Genomic DNA, 20,342 nt, shown 5'->3' on the forward strand with positions numbered 1-20,342 from the left:
TTAGCTGGAGTTTTGCACTAAGAAGGTAAGTATCCTGTCACTGCCAAGGTACTTGAGAAGCTTTTCCAGGTAAATATCCAAGAACTGCAGAGTAACAAGAGAGAAATTAATTGCAAAATGGCAAGTAATGAGAGGGTGATTCTGCCATTCAAATTTGACACTCAGAGAACGTGAGAAGCCAGGTAAATCCCAACTGTGTGAAAAACAGGAGAGGAAGAGGCAAGACCATTGAGATGCTGGGAGCCTTGGAGGTCTTTGCTGCAACACGAGGACCTGGAACTGGGTGGTGTCCTGAAATGTCATGACAAGGGTCAGGACCTTGAGCGATAATTTCACGGATTATACCAGTCTCATTTTTCTGCACCTCCTAGGAAGGAAAGAAAGAGAAAAAAAGAATGGTATGTGTTTTTCCAAATGCCATTTTGAAAAATACATGCATTTTAGTACAGGAACTCTATTACTGGATACACCAAAACCCTTCAGGCTAGCGTTAAGGGTTTTGGAATGCCTTGAGCTAGTTTATGTGCCAGGTTCCAACCTATGTGAAATTGTGCCATAGGACAAAAAATGTGTTGTGGTTCTTCATTTTGTCGGTAGGGAGCAGTCTGCAAGAAGAAGAGAGTGGGATTCTGATACCTTCTTGATAGAAGTGATTTTTCTTGACCTATAAGTAAGATTACTAGATAACCAATAGATGCATAGTATCTGTCTGTCTGTCTATGTTCCTGGGTCATCCCAATTTGTTTTGTATCAGTAGTCTCTGAACATTTGATTCTATCAAATAATAGCGTATCAGAATGGTAGTTTCATGGCATCACACGTAAAATAATATTGTGCCATCATGCTGCCAGACAAAAAAAGGATTAGTGACAACCCCAGCAGTAGTCGAAATAAATCAGGGGCTTGAGCCAAAATGCCATATTCAGAGCTGAGAAGGATTGTCTCCCCTTGGTTCAATTGGCACAATCTGTAGGTTTTTAGTGTGAGGCACAGTCCTTGTTCTGGGTTCTTCTAAGCATATATTAACCAGCTACTTCCCTATCATTGCAGTGGCAGAGCACTGGCAGTGCTGCCATCTCCCCTGCTTTTATCTATGTCATGTTTCAGGGCACACTTTGTTTTGAATGTTGTTCATTGTAGTTGAGGGCAAGGTTTGCTCAGAACTCTTTGGGGAAGAAATCATGATGTTTTCTATGCCTGTGCCATCCCCTTGCCTGCAAAGCCTCTGGGTGTTACCATAATAAAAAAATGACTATATCAAATTTCTAAAGTTCTTAAAACAAACATATGGTATGGGAAGGGGGTTCAACCTTCTTCTGAACTGAGTGATACAGACCACTGTCCCGGCCTGGGTGCCACACTGCAAAGATCACTGCTCCAGTCCAGGGAAGCAAGTGCTCTACACCTCTGTAACCATAGTCTCTATGTGGCTTTCCCAATAAATTTCTCCATAGCACTTTTATGGATTGCAAGATGGTTCAGGGACATATTAGAGGAATCTCAGGACTGTGATCTATATGCAATGTACAGGCGAGCAGTGGGATGAATGGACAGAATTGAGTGGGTATTGGAAACAGCAGGGTATTGGAAACAACTAAAACAGCTGGGTATTGGAAAGTGCCAGGACTGAGATGCCTCTGCATAAATATCTCTGAGCAGTGCCCAGATCTAGATTAGCAAGGGGGCCTGAGGGCAGGCACTAACAGACTTATGTGCAATAAAGGAAGTCCAAGGTCATAATATCATGGGGTGAAGCAGCATGTATTGCTTTATGTGTAACCCTCCTGCACTTCCCTGTGGTACAGATGCTACCTAGTGTGTATGGCATGGTTCCTGGCTCTGCTGCACACCTTATCTCCAGGACCCAGGGAGATCCCCCATCTGATAGTCACTTAAAATAACCAAAAAGACCACTTACATCAATAGTTTTAATTACAACTATCTGATCTGCTTCCTTGGCTGCTTTCTCTGAGTTCTTGATGGTCTCGTTGTCCCATTCAACGAAGCTCATGGCCATCATACCTTCCATGGGACTACAGGGAAAGTTGAGGGAAGATGGGAAATTGAGGAAGAGTGCGTAGTTGAGAGGAAGAGGATAGCGGAAGGGAGGAGAGGAAGAAAGGATTCTGGTATCAGAGGTATCATAAGTGATGAGCTTTTGAGAGGGGTTAAGTCAGAGAGGCCCAGGCATGCAGATGAGGATCGGGGCCTCAGCTCAGCAACATCCCCTTGCAGTTTTGTCTTGCTCCACCAACTGCCACATTCCTTAAAGTTTCTAGTCCCCGTCCCCAGAACCAAGCCCTATGGGAGACTTACTCAGAGGCCTCCTGGCCAAGGGCCTGGGCGATGTACTGGATGTCTGGGTATCCCATGCAGCTGGAGATGTTGCTACGAGGATAGTAGAAAAGGAACGCGAGGCACATCTCATTCAAGGTGCTGGGCCCCCCCTGCAACAAAACAAGGAAATACAGGGCAACTCAACTTTCCACAAACACACAATGGGAGCTGTACTCTGTGTCATGTAGGCATCAGCCCTTTGAACAAGCACTTTGGCTATCCTGTTCCAAAGTGGGGAGTGCAATTATGCACAGGCTGTTTTGGGCATTTTGGAAGGTAAAGAGACAGAGAGAACCATACAGTCTCTTTGTTTAGCAAAATCAACAAAGAAGCCCCTTTGAATACTGCACAATCAAATACCTTCTTTTCTTCTGCAAGAACACTGCAGCTTCTTGAATTTGATTTTGAAGGATTTCTGTGCCCTTTTCATGGGTGATAAATGCAACAACCCTCTATGGAAATGCAATGCAAAGGCATCAAAGTGTTAACAAAATGAAGCCAGGAAATGCAGCAAATAGCAAACAGACATGTGCCCTCAACTTAAACTTTGGGTCAAAACAGCTCAAAACTTTTGGGATGTGATAAAGTAGGTGGTTTTGGAAGCTGGCCTTAGAATTTTCTTGGTTGCTTTCTGCAGCTGTGTCCAGATGAGCATGGCTGTGGGGTTCTAGTGCTGCAGATACATCTGTGGCACCACATACCACACATTTAGAAGTTTTCTGTACTGCAAGGGTGCACTGCCTGTGTGTGCACTGCTCTGTTTTTTTCCTTTTTTCTGCAGGTTTTTTTGGCACCAGGGGGAAAAGTAGCAGTGGTGCAAGGTGTGTCGCTGCTAATTATCCCCAGGAAACCAAATGTCCATGCTTGTCTGGACATTCCCTACCTCTCTGATGGGCCAAATGAAATCTGCCTCTCTGATGAAGTAAACAGAATCTGTTGTGTTCAACAGTTTTGAACACAAACATCAGGAGTGTAAAATCCAGTTCCAAGTTGAAACTGTATGTCCTGGGCCCATCTCTAGTTACCAGGGAGTAGGGTTGTCAGCCCTCTAGGATTGCCCTGGAGTCTCCAGGAATTAGTTATAAATCTCTAGGAAACCGCTGAGAGCCACCCAGGAGATACATGATAGGGCATTCATTAAAATATATATTAAATGTTGAATCCAATTTATATAGTGGTCTAGTGGGTTTTAAAAATGTAATAGTAATGTACAGTTGCCTTCCTGATGTAAAGTCTATGCACTGTAATCCATAACTGATATGCGGGCACATTTGTGTTGTGTGTTGCGGGCTTGTTGGCATTACAGAAACCTCCCAGAATAGATTCAAGCAGAGTTGGCCACTCTTCATGGGGATGTTCACTCCTTTGTATTGCTCTTACTATCTGTTAAGTGGATGAGTTAACAGCCATCATTCAGGGGCCATGTTCTCTATTTTAGTTTGATGCAACCCAGATTACAAGATCCAGGATGAACTGCTACAGACTTGAGTCTGTTTCTTTAACTGGCCCAAGCCAGGCCCTGTCTCAGAATGACTCAAAACCAGAAGTCTTTGGTGTGAAACCCAGCTCAGATTCAACCATTGCTAATTGTTATCCATCTCTACCATTCAACGTGAAGAGCTGCCTAGGGCAGTGTCATTCATTGGGAGGTATAGCTGGGCATATTTACATGAGATATTTACTGTGAAGCTGACTAATTAGCTCTTTAGTAAAGTTAAAGCATCTACACATGCAGCCCTATTTTAAGCTGCAGTAAACTAATAAACACTGCCACACTATAATACTTGTAACACAAGTACTATCTGTAGTGGCATTATATACTGCTCTACAATGTACATGTAGATGCAAATGGGGCTGGCTGGGACATGAGGGTGCTTCAGTATGGGGACTGCCTTCCAGCTAGTCCTGCACACTCATGCCCCAGCCAGCTCCTTTGCAGTATGTTGAGCTGAGCCAGAGTACCCCGGACTGGTAGGCTGACCTCCTGAACCATCTGTCATCTGGGGCTGCTCTGACCTTGCTCAATGTGTTGCAGTCCTTGGTGCACATGTAAATATGGTGTCTGGGAGCACTGAATTTCCATGTTATGAACTGCCCCAGAGTTTACTGTGTTGCAATAACATAACATGCAGATACACCCACTGATAACCTTTCCAGATCTAGGGCTGGCAAGACCTTCCTGGAGAGTCTCTCCTTTGCCAGGGAGCAGCTGGGGACCTGTGCCTCATTGATGGGGTGAGCGTGCATGTGTGAACAGTAAGCATGTATTCTGCTTTAGTCCCATCCTCACTGCTCTGGGAACAATGATCTGTCAGTTTAGCACCTTCCAATCGCTCTAAACTGGTCTTAAAGGCAGAGGAAAATGGGCAGGTGATAAAATCAGGCTTACAAAGGTGATCCCCGTCCTGTCCAAGGTTTCAAAGGTGCATTCCACCAGGATCTCGTCTCCCTGCAGAACACAAAAGGTTCCATGTAGTCAGGGCTGGAAGGGCAAAGGGCCCTCCCCGAGCTGTGCCTGGGGAAGATTGGCTGCTACCCAGGGGATCTAGGAAACTGAGCAGTCAGAGGTTAGAGAACACGGAACGGGATTCATGCAGGACTCAGCTTTTCTCAGTGAAACTGTTGTTGTTTGCCTGCTGCTCTCAAATAAGTTGACATTCTAATCCTTCCCGGTTGTCTAAAAGGCTTTTTTTTAATCTTCTGCATTGCATTATTGACACTAACACACAGGTAGAAATTCTATCTTGGCCATGTACGTGCCCAGCTACACATGTGTGCTCCTTCTGAATGCATAGTGGCATTTAAGGCCTGAAAACACAGCTGGCTAAACTGTATAACTAGCAAGTGTTAGACAAAAAAGGAAGCCCCTCCTGTCTCTCCCTTCCCCGCTCCTTCCCCCAACAACTGAGGACAGCACATGGCAAGCCAGAGACCAAGGATATAAGCTCCCTTTTATCATATGGAGTTTTAATTTGCATTCTGCAGACTCCTCAGCACAGCATTCAAACCACCATGCTGCATGTCGGACATTACCTACACTCTTCTCCAGTGCTTCTTTTGAAACTAGCCCCTTGGGCAGCCACAAGAGGGACATCTATAGAAGATATATGGCAACAGCCAGGGGTGTGAGTCTTGATAAGATTGCTGTTGTCTAGCAAGAAGGGGTGAGCATAGGTTTTATCCTAGAGCTGGGCTTTCAGTGAGGTTGAAGCTTCTCTTGCACTACTCTGCTCCCATTCATTCCAATGACTATTAAAAGCAAGGTGCAGAGGCTTAGCTTTAAAAGCAATGCCCTAGTTACTCAGCAGTTGGGGGCAAAAGGCCCTCCACCACTTAGTTGCTAATACCCACATATATAATTGTTTACATGTGCAGGCTTATGTAGAAAGCAGGATACACATACACCTTACTGACTTAACTAAATAAGATATATAGAGAGCACAAGCTTTCATGAACTCAGGTTTACTTCATCAGCTGCTGTGCAAGAAGCATAGAGTAGTGTATAAAGGTGAGTTCATAAAGCAGCTTATGCAGCCAGGAATAAAATTCCTACCTGCACATAAGTGTCAAAAGGTGTCATGTAGGTGATCAAAAACAGCTATTTAGATGACCGGGAAGGAATAAAATGTCACCATATATGAGAATAACAGATTGCAAACCACAATAATACTGAGAAAAGCCGGGTGACTATGTGAAGCTTGTTCTGCATTCTCTGGCCTCTGCTTGCTTTCCCTCTCCCTCCAGACCAGCACAGCCCAGCCAAGACCCAGATCCAAAGAAAAGTGTACTGCTTTGACGACGAGGATTTCTTTCAGATCCCGTGTTTCCTGCAAGTTAAAGTCATACTTATCGTCTGCACAAATGAGCCCCAGCTGCTTGCCATTCCTGCCAAGGATAAACAAAAGCAAGAAATTAAATGTGTTTGCATACACTCCTCCTCAAGCTTAGGAGGTTCCTTCTGAGCCTAGTAAAGGCCCACCTCCTCTTTCCTTTATTGGATGAAATTCACCTGGAAGCAGATGCCAGCGTAAGACCTGCTCAGCATTTAATCCATCAAAACAGGGTTTAAATTAGGTTAACCTGGTGCATAGATCTTTTGCTGCACAAGGGGGGAACCTTTCATTTTCTGACTCAGGATATTTGTGAGATAGCTAAGCATTGCAGATCTGGTTTAGCAACTGGGGAAGGACTCTTGTTGAGGGACTTCGCCCTCTGGTCCATACTCAAGTGGGCTACTCCCGATTCTGAACACACCCCTCAGGACTGGAGATGGGCCAGGGTCACAGACTTCAGCTCTGAAGTCCCCCATGGTACAAAAATGTCCAGATCTGGTTTGAGGGGCAGATTCCTTTTTTACATCCTTGCTTCAGAAGGGCTGACACTGGGGAAACCCATGGTGGAGGCTCCTTCAATCCTGGCACTCATTCTGCCACACAGGAGACTCATGGTCAACTCATGGCTGTACCAGACTGCACTGACAAGCACACATGTTGCCATGTGGCTTAGGTTGTAAAGGCAGGTTAGGTTGTAAAGCATTACCTACCCAAAAGGAGCTCTGAGTACATCCCCAAGAGGTGGGCCACGCCATACCCAGTGCCTCTGCTAACTGCCTGGCAAATGGCCTGTCACACAGCCCATTCCCTTGAGCTGACTAGCTCATGGATGATGCAGGAATAGCTTTTGCAACTGGCTTTCATATACCAATGATAAAAGACATCTCACATTCTGGTCTGCCTTTATGGACCTGTGCAAAGACCATGTTCAAGCTTTCCCCCAAGGCTCTCACTCTCTCTTGCTGTAAGCCTCATCTCTGTGAGGTTATTAACCACATTACTTTGCAGAAGAGGTGTCAGGTTCTCAGCAATGGGGCAGGTCTGTGGGGCCTACCCTAGGAAAAATATTTTCTACCACTACTTCCCAGCAGGTAGAGCCCTGCATTAGATTATTTCCCAGGTGTGACCAGTGACGATGGGGATTTCTTTTTCTTACCGATACTGGACAACTCTCACTCCTCTCCCAGTCAGGTGGGTGTGCAGCAGGTAGCCAAACACATGCATGTCTGGCACTGGTGTCCCATTCATCTGCAGGATACAGAGAAGAGGGTCAGAAATGGGCAGCTGGGTCTGGCTGGGCAGCTCACGCGTGGCTGTCTTGGGGCTTGTAAGGCCTAGAGATCTGGCAACTCAGCCATGAATATTAACTGAGACTCTGAGAGCTGATATCAATCATCCCGTATAGAAAGAGAGAGTTCTGAGCCAGGTTTCTTGCAGATATCAGCTCAAGTTGAAAGTCTGGCCAGTAAGAGTTCCTGAAAAATTGCAGCCCTTGCTCTAGCCACCTGGGCTTTTGGAGGTTTGCAACTGGGCCTAATAATATTTTACATATATTCCCCCACTGGGTCCTAAGGGTGTCACTTTTTCTTGCTGGTGTAGTTCCCTTTGCCTTCAAGCAGTGATGATATTAACTGGCGCCCTGGTTCTAACAAGCTTATGCCACTCTGCTAATGCACCTCACCCCTGGCCAGCTCTTCCAGCCTTTGTGCAGCAGTTGGACCAGACTGGTGTTAATATGTGCAGAAGCACAGCCAAGGATGGCACCTGCACCAAGTTAGTCTCAGGTATGACCTGACCAAGGTGTAAACCCTGAGTGCAGACAGCAGCACAGAACTTTCCCCAGACTCACCTCATCAAACTGGCTGCTATTGCAGAGCCCATAGGAATGGTAGGCAGCAGCCCCGGGGGGGATGAAGTGGACCGGGAAGGTGAACACCCCTGTTTGCAGAACCCCCATGTCGTACTTCCGTAGATTAGGGGTGAAGAACAGTCGTATCCCTGAGTTGTCGATTAACCCTTTAAAAGCACACATAAGCACTCTCTCAACAATTGCTGTGGCCCCCTGCTCCATTTCAGAGGTGTAGTGTGGGAAAAAAGTGAACCCCTCCTTCTGGCTTCCCTGCTGCAGGAACAGCAGCAAGCAGCAGGAGCAGGCAGTGTGTTGCATGCAGTGCAAAGCGTCCGCAAAATTGTAATTCTCTAGCATGGCAGCAGATTTTGCTGCTGATAGAGCGAATTTCCCTCCCACTTTTTTTTTTTTTTGCCACTGAAACCCATGTCCAGAAGGGAAAAAAAGAAGCTGATTTCAACAACAAAAGAGACGGTCAATTTTCCCCCTAGCAGCAACAAACTCCACTGCCACTCAGCAAAACTACAATTTCCAGAACATCTTGTGATCCATGACATGCCACTGCCTGTACCAGCTGCTTTCTGTAGTTGGAGAGTGCAGGCAGAGGGAGGGGTAGGAGTGCAAGATGCCCCATCCTCATCCTTCTGGTGCCCCTCCTTAGCTGCTGCATGGAGCGCATGCCCTGCTCACCCATCTCATATTATGTTATGGCTCCGCTGTCTTAGGACTAGCCAATTTTCCATCTTCTGGCTCAATGCTGGTTTGACTTCAGCCTTCCCATCTCCTCAGCCCCCTGGCATTCCTCTGGTTAAGTATCTGTACCCTCCTTCTCACCAGCCTTGTCCTAGACACAAATGCCTTATCTCCCTCATGCTCCCCCTCCTCCAGCTCTGACATCTCCCTGCTCCCTCCAACTTGTATTTCTAGACAGTCCTGGCCACTGTTTCCTCCTCGACTTGAAATCCTCTCCCCTGTCCTTCTGCCAAAGCAGAGCTCTGGTTAGTGGGCAGAACCTGAGGAGGAAACAGAGGTCAGCAGTGGGGGCTGTGTCTTCACCACTGGCGCTGCGCTGCAATGTGGTGGTCTTTGGTGACTATCTTCACATTGGTTTGCGTTTCAGCTTGCTCTTCTACAGAATGGACATGGTCAATTATCCTGATCTACCTGCCCTAACTCTTGTGATGCCACATTTCTGAGAAATGGGAAGAGTCACAGAAGAATACAGTGGTGTGACTATGTTCTCACAAGCTCCTGGTTTTTCTGATACCCAATTCACCCAGTCTACATTAACTCATCTCTTAGACCTAAGCTGGTTACTTAAGCACCCACCTAATGTTACCCCTGTGGGAGCATTAATCTGCAGAGAGTCAGGCATACATTTGATTTCCTTCTGAACCAGAGCCTTGGCAGATTCCTCTCATGTCAGTGGAAGTTGGTCTAATTAAGATGAGAGGGTATTTCCTTTGGGAGGTGGTTTCTAGTGCATAGGGTAGTAAGAGAACACAGGGATGGCCTTCATGAGTCTCAGTCAACAGTCTTTTCTCCCACCTGTCAGCAAGTCAAAATTGCTGTAGTGAATTTCCAGCCGGATATATTGAGGATCCAGGGGTGTCCCTATGGAGAGTCCAGTGTCATCAGGGAACATGTAGTCCTGGTTAGAGCAGAAAAGAAGGTCATTATGCAGGGGTTATGTTTCAACTCCACACAGGGTCTTCCTGCCCTGCACACAGCAGAACAATTACACAGGAGTCCTGATTTTCATGTGCCAAAAACTAGTTTCTGATTGAGAAACAGAATATTCTTTCCATAGGTAATTCCAGCATTTCATTTAAATTACAAGTTAAAATGAAAGGAATCAAAGTGTTTTAATCAGAGCTTGTCAAATATATTTGACAAAGAATGTAATTTCACATCCATCAACTCATCCATCCATCCATTCATCATAGAAATAGCTATTCCATGAAAGGCAAAGTGAACATTTCAAGGCAAATGCTGAAAACATCTGACATTAAGAGTTATTAACCCCAAACACTGTTTTCACACAAGAACCAATTTGCTTTTCCTTAGCTTTCTCGTCTTAGTTCCTTATGCTGGGAAAAAAAAGAGATATGGAAACTAAAATAATGGAGGCCACAGACAAGGAATTTGGGTGACCCTGTTTGCTGTATACAGCAATAAAAAAATCAAGGGAGCTTTAGTGAATTTAATGGCAAACCTTTTATACAGATCAAATAAAGTCTTTTTTATGGGACATATTATTAACTGGTAGAACTCCCTGATCCAGGGTAGCATTGACAGAAATGCCTGAAAGGGTTCAGTGCCTGAAAGGGATTTGCCATATGCAAGACAGTGACAGGTACTAAGACAAACATTTCCAGAACCATTATTCCTTCTGCATGCTTTAGGGATTCAGCAGAAAGCTGCAGTGGCCAGTGGGAGAAGATTCCCCAGGGGGTAACACTCCAGAATTAAATGCCATAATGAATGTGTGTGACAAAAGAGCCTCGGCCTTTACAGCCAAAAATGAATCATGCAATAAATCAGACAGACTTACCCCTCCTCCAACAGCCCAGCCCACAAGCACCTGAGAGCACAGGGCAAAATCTGGATCAGCTCCATAGCAGTCACTGACACCACTGGGTAACACGCTGGCATTGCCGCAGGCATAGACCAGGATGTGATGGATCAGGGTTATGTTATGAGGTGTTATCAAGGGTGCAAACTGTAATGCAAAGGAAAATTCAAAGACAGTTACCTTGAACCCTGTAACTCTGTTTTCTAAGTTTCTGGAAGGAGTAGTTAGGAGAAACCTGGTCAGAGGGATATGGGTATGGTCTGCAGAAAGAGAAATCACCTTTTGTGCTGGGCCTATGGTGGGGGTGGGTGGGATGTCAGAGAACAGTCATGTAAGCAGAATTTACATCTTCCTCTGATGTGCCTGGCACTGGGCATTGTTAGAGGCAGGACTAGCTGGGCCATGGATTTGACCTGATGCATGCTTCCAGACTAGAGATTTCACTTATTTTCATACATTCAGAGATATAGGGTCAGAAGGGACCTTACAGATCTTCTAGTCCAACCCCCTGCCCCAGGCAGGAGAGAAAACTGGGCTCAGATGACCCCAACTAGGTAATCATCAAACCTCCTCTTAAAGACCCCCAAGGTAGGAGCCAGCACCACTTCCCTTGGAAGTTGGTTCCAGATCCTAGCTGCCTTGACAGTGAAGTAGTGCTTTCTAAATGTCTAGTGTGAATCTACTCTCTAACAACTTATGGCCGTTATTTCTTGTTACTCCAGGAGGTGCTCAAGAGAACAAGGTCTCTCCCATTCCCCTCTCGTCCCCCCTAGTAAATTTATAGACAGCCACCAGGTCCCCTCTCAGCCTTCTCTTGTGAAGGCTGAACAGGTTAAGGACCCGTAGCCTCTCCTTGTAGGGTCTGCCCTGCTGTCCCTGGATCATGCGGGTGGCCCTCCTCTGGACCCTCTCAATGTTGTCCACATCCCTCCTGAAGTGCAGCGCCCAGAACTGGACACAGTACTCCAACTGAGGCCTGACCAGTGTTGTGTAGAGGGGGAGGATCACCTCCTTGGCCCTGCTTGCAATACATCTCTGGATGCACGACAAGGTGCAGTTAGCCCTACTAACCGTGTCCTTGCGTTGACGGCCCATGTTTATCTTGGAACTGATAATGACGCCAAGTTCTCTTTCTGCCACTGTGCTTTCAAGGAGACAGTGTCAAAGGCCTTTCTGAAGTCCAGAAAGACTACAGCCACTGTGACACCTGCATCAAATGATTTTGTGACCTGATTGTAGAAGGCAATCAGGTTGGTCTGACATGACCTGCCCCTAATGAAACCGTGCTGGTTGCCCCTGAGCATCATCCCAACTGCTGGCTCTTCACAGATGTGCTCCTGTATAATCTTCTTGAAGAGCCTCCCCAGGATCGAAGTAAGACTAACAGGCTTATAGTTGCCCGGGTCCTCCCTCCTCCCTTTTTTGAAGATGGGGATGACATTGGCCCTCTTCCAGTCATCTGGCACCTGGCCAGAGCACCACGAGTGCTTGTAAAGCCGTGCCAGGGGCCCCTCAATAACCCCTACCAATTCCTTCAACACTGTGGGGACTCCAGACCAAATGGAGAAGGGATCATTGAAAATATATTGAAACGCTTCTCTTTCCCTCCATTTGACACTTCAGTTAAGCACAGGAAATGGTGTTGTGCCACAGCTTGGTAGAGTCCAAGACTCAGCAGCCTTTGTGTACCTGAGGAGTTCCTTGCAAAGGCTCATCTAGACAGGATTTACTGCAAGAGCCCAATCATATGAAGTGCTGAGTACACTCCATGACCACTAATGGCAGAGAAGGTTCCTAGTACCTCTCTGCTAGCACTTCCCAGCTGGCAGTCAGGCTTATAGTTTGTTGAGTAGCTGTCCAGACTCTTGAAAATTCATACTTTTTTATGAAATGTATTAAAGAAAGTTTGAATTTTTTTAATCTCCTTGATTTGTTCCAGAACTTTGACTTTGTGCAATTTCAATTCAAAGGCTATTTTTAAAATTAAAGAATAAAAAAAGCAAAATTGTGAGTGTTTGTAGAACAGACATAGCTGATGGAACTGCAGGATCACGTTTGGCTTATGGACCGGAACAAGAACTGGGCTGCAAAAATGACTAGTTTTGCATTTTAAAGAAAGGTTTCTAGTCATTCCTGAGGGTAAGAACAGAGGCCCTTGTATCTTTTCCAAAACTCAGATAGTCCGAAGGTTGGTCACTGTTCACAGACATGGAGATGAAGCCAAATACAGTGGGGTGCTCCCATTGTGGAATCATCCTATTGAAGTTGGCTAGATTGGCAACAGGCTTTGCTATGGCCTCAGAGACTCCTGGAAATGTACAGGGTTCTCCGAAAGGCAGAGAGGCTGGGTTCTCCCAGATAGACAGACTCTGAAGGAAACCTTTCCCCTCTTCTGTTTGCTAGTACCCAGGGTACTGGGTTACCTTGTAGATATGGTGTTTCTTCTTAACTATTGGCAGTGGGAGAAATGTGCAGGCATAGGTGGTTTCTTCAACAGGGACATGAAACTGGAAGAGAGCAGAGACACATTAAACCTGTCAATCACCACCAGCAATCCAGGCATTAACCTCTGAAGACTGTAGGCAAGTCCCAGGGAACCAGGAAGAGAATAGGGCCCATCACTGCTTGGCATGAGGAGATAGGGACAATGCTCCATCCCAACTCTTGACCTCCCATTGGGGTTGCACACTTTACAACATTTGCAGTGCTGAGGCATTCTGTGTCTTGTCCCAAGCAAACCCTTCTCCAGCACTAAGCAATGGCAGCAATTACATGATTAGTATTTAGGTCAAAACAATAGTGCACTTTACTACTACTGGCTGCCTCTCCTGACCATTTCATCCTGTGATACAGCTATGGCTCCCGCACAGATCTTTGCCCCCCTTTTATCCTCCCTTACTAATGGCCAACAAGACCTAAGAAAACTTTGTCTATCACTTTGTGGCCATCCTCTGCCGTCACTATACTCTTCACTCCCAGATTCTCACTTTCTTTTCCTCCTTTGTGCAAGAAAATGTCAGTATATCCCTGACGCAGCTCAGTGCTAGAAGTGTGCCCTTCTCTACCTCTGACTCCTGTCCTCCTCCTTGATGGTGTATGAGCTCCCTCCTCCTGCTCACGGTGTACAGATTGGCTTCATTCTTCATTGTCTTGTCACTAATAATGGTAATGTACTAAGACCTTCAGTTAATATAGCAGGTAGCACACACAATGACAGGTTTTTTTTCCAAGAGTCAAAGCCCCAAAATGGGGCCTATGCCTCACTTGCCAGCCTGCCTCTTCTCCACAAGAAGCTTAGAGTTTCCAGAAACAGTGACACAAAGATAGCAATACATACTTTAGGATCCCTGCTTACACACATGCATGTGTACAAGACGTTAGTCATATTATACCTACACAACCCTAATGATACAACAAGCTATGAGCACTACAAAACATGCTTTAACAACTAAAATTCCCATCAGAGGAACACTCCTGAGATCTGAACCACATTTTCTGTTAGTAATTTTATTTTTGTGATGGCAGTTAGTCGGATCCCTGACTAGATCACTGGGCTCAAAAAAGGGGAAATCAGCCCATAACAAATGTAGCACTCAGTTGCCCCTCCACAAACCTACCCCCTCACCCATCTTGATGCTGTGCCTATCTGTCCATTCCCACATTTGTCAATGTTATCCAGGCACATCCATCTGCTCTACTGCACTCAGAGGTGAGGGAAAGAGAGAGTTTTGTGTCTAGAGGATGGGAGGTTCTGTGGTCAGGCACTCACATCGGTTAGCTTCAGGTCATAGGTATAAGAGATTTTGGGCTCATGCAAATATTCAGGGTTTATGAACCGCATCAAGAAGACTGACTTGATAGACCTCTGGCCTTTGAAGAACTTGACTGTGTCGTCTGTTCCAAAGGCAGATACCAGACGCTCTGTGTCCCTCTGTAACAAAAGCAGCAGTCAGTTGAAAAAACTTCCTCATTTTGTCACACCTGCAGCAAATTGTGTCACATTCACATCCATGTGCACAGTGAACTTGCTAAAGAACCAGACCCCACATGCCAAAACATGCCACACCTCATACCCCAATGCACATGCTAAAACGCAACCTGTTTATTACATGCATGCAACTAAAAATACCTAAACACCTCCAAAGGTACACTGCATTACACACACTGCAACCTTGACAGGTACACACGTACGTAACACACATCTTATGCCAGAGCAATACACAATGCAACACCAGAAAAATCTCTTTTGTACATAGACTTGCACTCCCTTCCTATAAAGAGGACCAGCTGGTAGGAAAATCTTCCAAAAAACATCTTACAAATGCAATCCACAATCACATCACATGCAAAGAATGTTTAAAGAGCTGGTGAGTAAAAGAGAAGTTGGAGATCACAATAAAAATTATAAGGATTTGATAAAATCTTCAGGTTACATAGAGATAGAGGGATAGAAACAGTAATCCCCCTCTCTCTTTCTGAAAGGAGAGTTGAAAAAGGTGTGTGTGTGTATGTGCACACATATACACCCTCTCTAGTGCATGCTTGTATATGTATGTATGCACAGACATGCTAGTGGTGGTTGTGCATGCATATGTATATACTCACACTAATACATATATTATCTGTATTATATGCAGATTCCTTCCTTTTGGACAGATTCCTTCCTTTTGGAGACTGATTTATTATATATGAGTGGTATGGGGAGGAGGTGGCGGGGATTCTTGCTTTACCGTAATATCTCTATCATTTGGGTCACATGTGAAGCAGTAGCGCTTGAAACGCATTGTGGTGAAAGTTTCATCCTCCGTCAGCGACAGTAACTGGTAGTCTTGGCTCTCATCCTCCTTAATGGTTCTCTCATCCACGATGTGCCAGTCCTAGAGAAGACATAGGGAGGGGGAAAGTCCAAGACAGAAGCAGCTTGGAGGGGAGACAGATATTTTCTCCTCTCCTCCAGAAAACATTTTTTCATTTCTTAGAATAGCACTGATGAGAACTGAATAATTGTTAAAATGTTTGGGTCATTTCAAAGCCTCTCAGCCTTCATTGCTAATTTCCTAACAGTGAAGGGAAACAAGAATCACATTAGTCAGTCTTAGTCCATAGACAAGTAGTGCTCTGCACAGAACTTGCTGGATACGTCCACCTTAATAGCGAGACTTTCCCGCATAAGCAATTGCTGCTGTTGCCACAAGAGTGTTAGGTGATTTCCAGTCCAGCTGCTACAGGGCTGAGATCAGCACAGATGACTTACCTGCCTGGTATGGTAAATTAGCTCACCATGCACTCTGGGCTGCCACATCTGGATGTTGCTAATACCCATGCTTTTCATCTAGGTCAGGTATTGGTCAGCTCCACTGCACTCACAGACCCTCTGTGCTTCCCACACTATGGAAAAATTTGAGAACAACTCTCTTTCCTCTTTGAAATGAACAAAAAGCAAAATTTCCAAGGACAGGGAAGCCTTGGTTCCCCATAAAGTTCATTATGCCGCTTCTATCCCATTCCAGATTGAGCAGCCTGATCCCTCTTCTCTGTTATCTCTAGGCTTGGGGGATTTTTTTCTTGTAAAATGTACAGGCTTTTTAAATGAAGCACATTCAAAAGCCATGTTCTTGTCAAATGGGTCTGCCTCTTGTTGATCAGGATTGTAAAAGTGTTCACATGGGAACACATGAAAATAGATTCCCTAGTGCCTCTCCTCTCTTCGCCTCCATACGTGTCAGCCCTAGGTAGGGATGTATCACAGAGTAAAGGAAAACAGATTGATAGGAGCTCTGTAATATTATGTATATTGTCAGCATGCCTCTGCTCCTTAGGGAGGTTGGTCAAAAACCCAGCTGCGGTTGTTACTGCATTTCCTCATCTCCAGCCTGGCATTCTTTTTTGTTCATTTTCATCCCCAGTTAAAGCCTCCTCAAGATCATGCAACACCATCTCTATCCCATTATGGGACTCCGATTACAGAGGGAGACAGTGGCCTGTGAAAATGCACCTTTGTTTTCTATTTTTTTAAGTTCCCATTTGTATTGTGCTATTCACACTGTTCATGCAAAAATGAACTGTTCCTACGATGAGCTAGGCAAGGACCAATAAGGAAATCCGACATTTAAAAAAGAAAGATAAAAGTTGGCAAAGGGAAAAAAACAAAACAAACCCCTACCCTTGTGAAGTAGAAAGGAAAATTATTAAGACGGGTGGGGAATGGGGAGCCAGGTATAGACACAGAGACAATGAAACTATGAAACATTCACACACACACACAAAAAGAAAAACTCCAGTATGCTTAAATATCCTTTCCCACTCAATTGCCTGTTGTTCCCTACCCCCAGTTCAGTTGTCCCACTGATAGCAGGAGTGCTCTTGTGGGGTAAATAGATCTGCTGTATTGATAACTGCCTGTGCTTTCCATGTGCCCAGTTTCTGGTAGATTTGCGAGAATGAATGGTAGTATACAACAATACATTCTCTGAAAAGATAGATTCAGAGGGACTGAATCTATTTATGAATGGGAGTTGAATTTGGCGAATAGTTTTGACAGAAATAATGAGGGGGGGAGAGTTCTGAACATGTTTAAATGTTTGTTTGACATTTTTGTATTATTTCATTTTGACTCTTTAATTGTTGGGACTTGTCAAACTTTTATTTCAAAATTGCACTTTTCTTAAAATTGATTTATTTGTAAAGAAGGAGAAAGAGAAAAGGAAATAGACTAAATAAGATGGCAAGGAAAGAGATTTTCTTTCAGGTTGAATGAAGTTGCCAATTGACCCAAACAATTTTTTTTTTCATTTTATCATAAAACCTGAAACAATGCTAATTCAATTCTATCTGAACAGATTTTCCTCATAGTTATTTGGTTTAGCTACTGAAGTGAAAAACCCATTGTCTGCCCAGATCTACTTTCTGGACCTGCAAAGAAAACTGAAAAGTCTTTGCGTCTCACTAGTGCTTTCTCAGCCATCAATATAGCATTTAAATTACATCATCCAGTGGTTTTGGGTCCCTCATAGTTTAGGAAGAAATCATGAAACATCTGAAACATGATTTGAAAATTGCAACCATTGTAAGAAGTATTTAACAACCAAGCATGGAAAACATATCTAGTTTTAAGTTCAAACAGATACCAGCTAAGTAGAATGATTTTATTTTTTCAGCCTGCAAAGCCTGATCAATGTTATGCAAAATTGTTTCTGACTCTAGATAAAATTAAGCTTTTCAGCTTTCTAAGGAGCTTTATAATGGCTGGCAACATGATGATTTTTCTGTAAGTAACACCCAAAGCTTCACAAAATTCCTATTCACCATATCTATTTCATAGTAAAGCTGGGCCAGGAGGAACACGCTACGTTTTTCGAAGCCAAATCCCGGACAGGGCTGGTTGAACTCTGGGTTCCCTATCCAAACTATCAGTCTTTTGGTGAGTAAGGGGTAAGGCAAAATAAAAGCTTCCACTTTTTTCCTTCTCTAACAAGGGCAAACAGGGGAGTTTTGATTTGGCAAAAGTTTAAACAACTGAGTTTGTCCTGGAAAAATTCAGAAGCAGGTTTGCACACCAGCTGCTTTTCATCTCTACTGTCAAGGTTGACAACAAGGTAAGGCTGTAGGAAATTTGATAAAATGTTCCAATTTTAACTGATCTCAAATCTGATCTCCAGAAGCTCAAATCACAGGAAGTGAAATTGACAGAACAAATGTCATCAAAATCTACAGGGACTAAAGCATGGGTGATTATCCTCATCTCTTTTTTTAGCCATTGTAAGTACTGGAGTGGCAGAGTAAGGGCATATATGTGACCATACATTGGTAATCAAAATCCTGCAGTGCTTTTAAGGGTATTTCTCAGTGGGAAGGCATTTGAGATGTGAACATAACTGTACACTGAGTCCATGGGTGTTGGTTCATGTGTACAGGATTGTGTGTTAGCAGGACCATACTGCTTCTGGAGCATCCAACAAACTGACGGTGGGGAACTGCCTCAGTCATGTATACCCTTTCAGGCTGTGGTTCCAGCCCACAGAGATTTATGCCTACAACCCAGGGTGTTCAGAATACATAGCAGAAAGTTTTCAACTTACAGAGAAATAGATGCTGCCGTTGGGAAAGACACCACCAATCACGAGGTCAGACCCAGGCAGCTGTCCATGAGGGGTGATTCCAAATGCCACCCAGCCAGTTGTGCGAACCTGTACTTCAAAGATTATCATGTCTTCATCGAGGCCCCAGGACAGGTGCACCAGGTGTGAATGGTCCAGGAAAGTGGAGAATTTCAGTGGTGAAAGTGAGGACTGGCTCAAACAAGGGCACGGTATTGACCAAAGGAAGAACAGACTCTTGATCCACAGGAGGCTCACCATCTTTCTCAGGAGCAGGGCAGATTCCTTCTTTTGCTGATCCCTTAAGCAGCTGCTGAGAGGTGACCAGATCCAGCTTATATGGGAAACTGGTGGAGTTGGGCCTGATGCCAGGGAGGAGGGGCAGTAGCTGTTGTTCTTCCACATCCAGATTAACTGATGGGGAAAAGCTGACACTTTACTTAATCTGCCCTGGCACCAAGCCCAGGGGAGACTGATATCAAGCTGCCCCTTTATGCACTCATATCACAAGAGTTGTAAGAGATCTGTGCTCCCTCCTAAGAGCCAATGAGACATCTACAATCCCACTCACTACTCCTGTGGGTGCAGGGATCCTGGCTGCAGGTACACAGGAAAAGGACTCCGCTTACTGGCCCTTCCCTCTGGGGCGTATGCCAAAATGAGCCCTGTCTCTTCATTAGGACCACTCCATTGTCAGCTGCAATGACTATTTCCAGATTCAAATCAGTCTCAGCGCAGTTCCTCATCTGAAAAACCACCAGTGTGAGGGGCACCTTCTATGGCAGGCTCAAGAGAGAGGCAATGAAGTGCATAGACTATTTTCCCCTCCTGGAAATCAGCCCCTGCTGTATAACATCCTTAGTACCAACAGCAGCTCCTGAAAAACCATACTGAATTAACACACAGTGAGAGAGGGGGAGTCAGAGTTGCATATAACCTATTTTTGAACTCATCCTCCCTACTCACTGGTTTGGCTGAATCCTCCCTTCTGCCTTGTCTTGTTGGCTCTAAGCTCCTCACTGCAGGGATGGTCCTTTACTCTGTGATCTCTTGGAGGCATGTTGGAGTGTCCATTGCTAAATATTGTTGAGTCAGTACCAGACATCTTTCTGAAGAGGTACTATTGTACAGAAGAGAAGCCAGTAATGTGGGGCATGACTTTCTGGAGGAATTCTGTGTCTTGAGTCAGGCAGGAGACAAGCTACATAATAAGAGTTGTCTCTTCTGGTTTGGAGTCTATGAGTCTGTGCAGCAACCAGCACAATGGAGACTCCCTTAAGGGCAGTACCACAAACAGTGACAAGAGTAATAATGGCAATAATGATAATGAGGAGGAGGATGCAAAAGGAGTCTGGAGTCTGTCAGACAACTGGAATTGCATTACAGGCAGTCCTTGGATTTATGACACAATTGGTTCCTGACAACCACGTCTTAAGTCAAAACGTTGTAACTCGGAACCAATTTTTTCATAAGAAACAATATTATAAATGGAGGATTTGTTCCTGAACCAAGGCCCAGTTCCCTAATTTCACCAAAAATACCCCAGAATTTTTTACTTGATCAACTATAGATGAGTAATATAGCTACATTAATGTATTTATATTGTAAATAGAAATCATATTGACTTGGAAGGACTTCTTTAAGGTGACTTT

At 44.7% G+C, this 20,342-nt stretch overlaps 1 protein-coding gene across 1 annotated transcript; it reads right to left on the minus strand.

Moving 5' to 3' along the window:
- On the minus strand, positions 1–18,951 carry LOC149866674 (putative DBH-like monooxygenase protein 2). The gene is made up of 14 exons (XM_090041638.1): positions 18,673–18,951; positions 15,325–15,471; positions 14,364–14,525; positions 13,018–13,101; positions 10,574–10,741; positions 9,568–9,670; positions 8,020–8,186; positions 7,327–7,418; positions 6,126–6,222; positions 4,727–4,786; positions 2,317–2,447; positions 1,919–2,033; positions 227–367; positions 1–84 (listed from the first exon to the last, which is right to left on the minus strand). The coding sequence occupies exons 1-14, from the start codon at positions 18,949–18,951 to the stop codon at positions 1–3; spliced, it is 1,830 nt and encodes a 609-aa protein (XP_089897764.1).
- Between the last annotated feature and the right edge of the window lie 1,391 nt (positions 18,952–20,342).

This window comes from Crocodylus siamensis, chromosome 4, assembly GCF_052110815.1.
Source record: "Crocodylus siamensis isolate JL-2025a chromosome 4, ASM5211081v1, whole genome shotgun sequence".
NCBI classification, from domain to species: domain Eukaryota; kingdom Metazoa; phylum Chordata; order Crocodylia; family Crocodylidae; genus Crocodylus; species Crocodylus siamensis.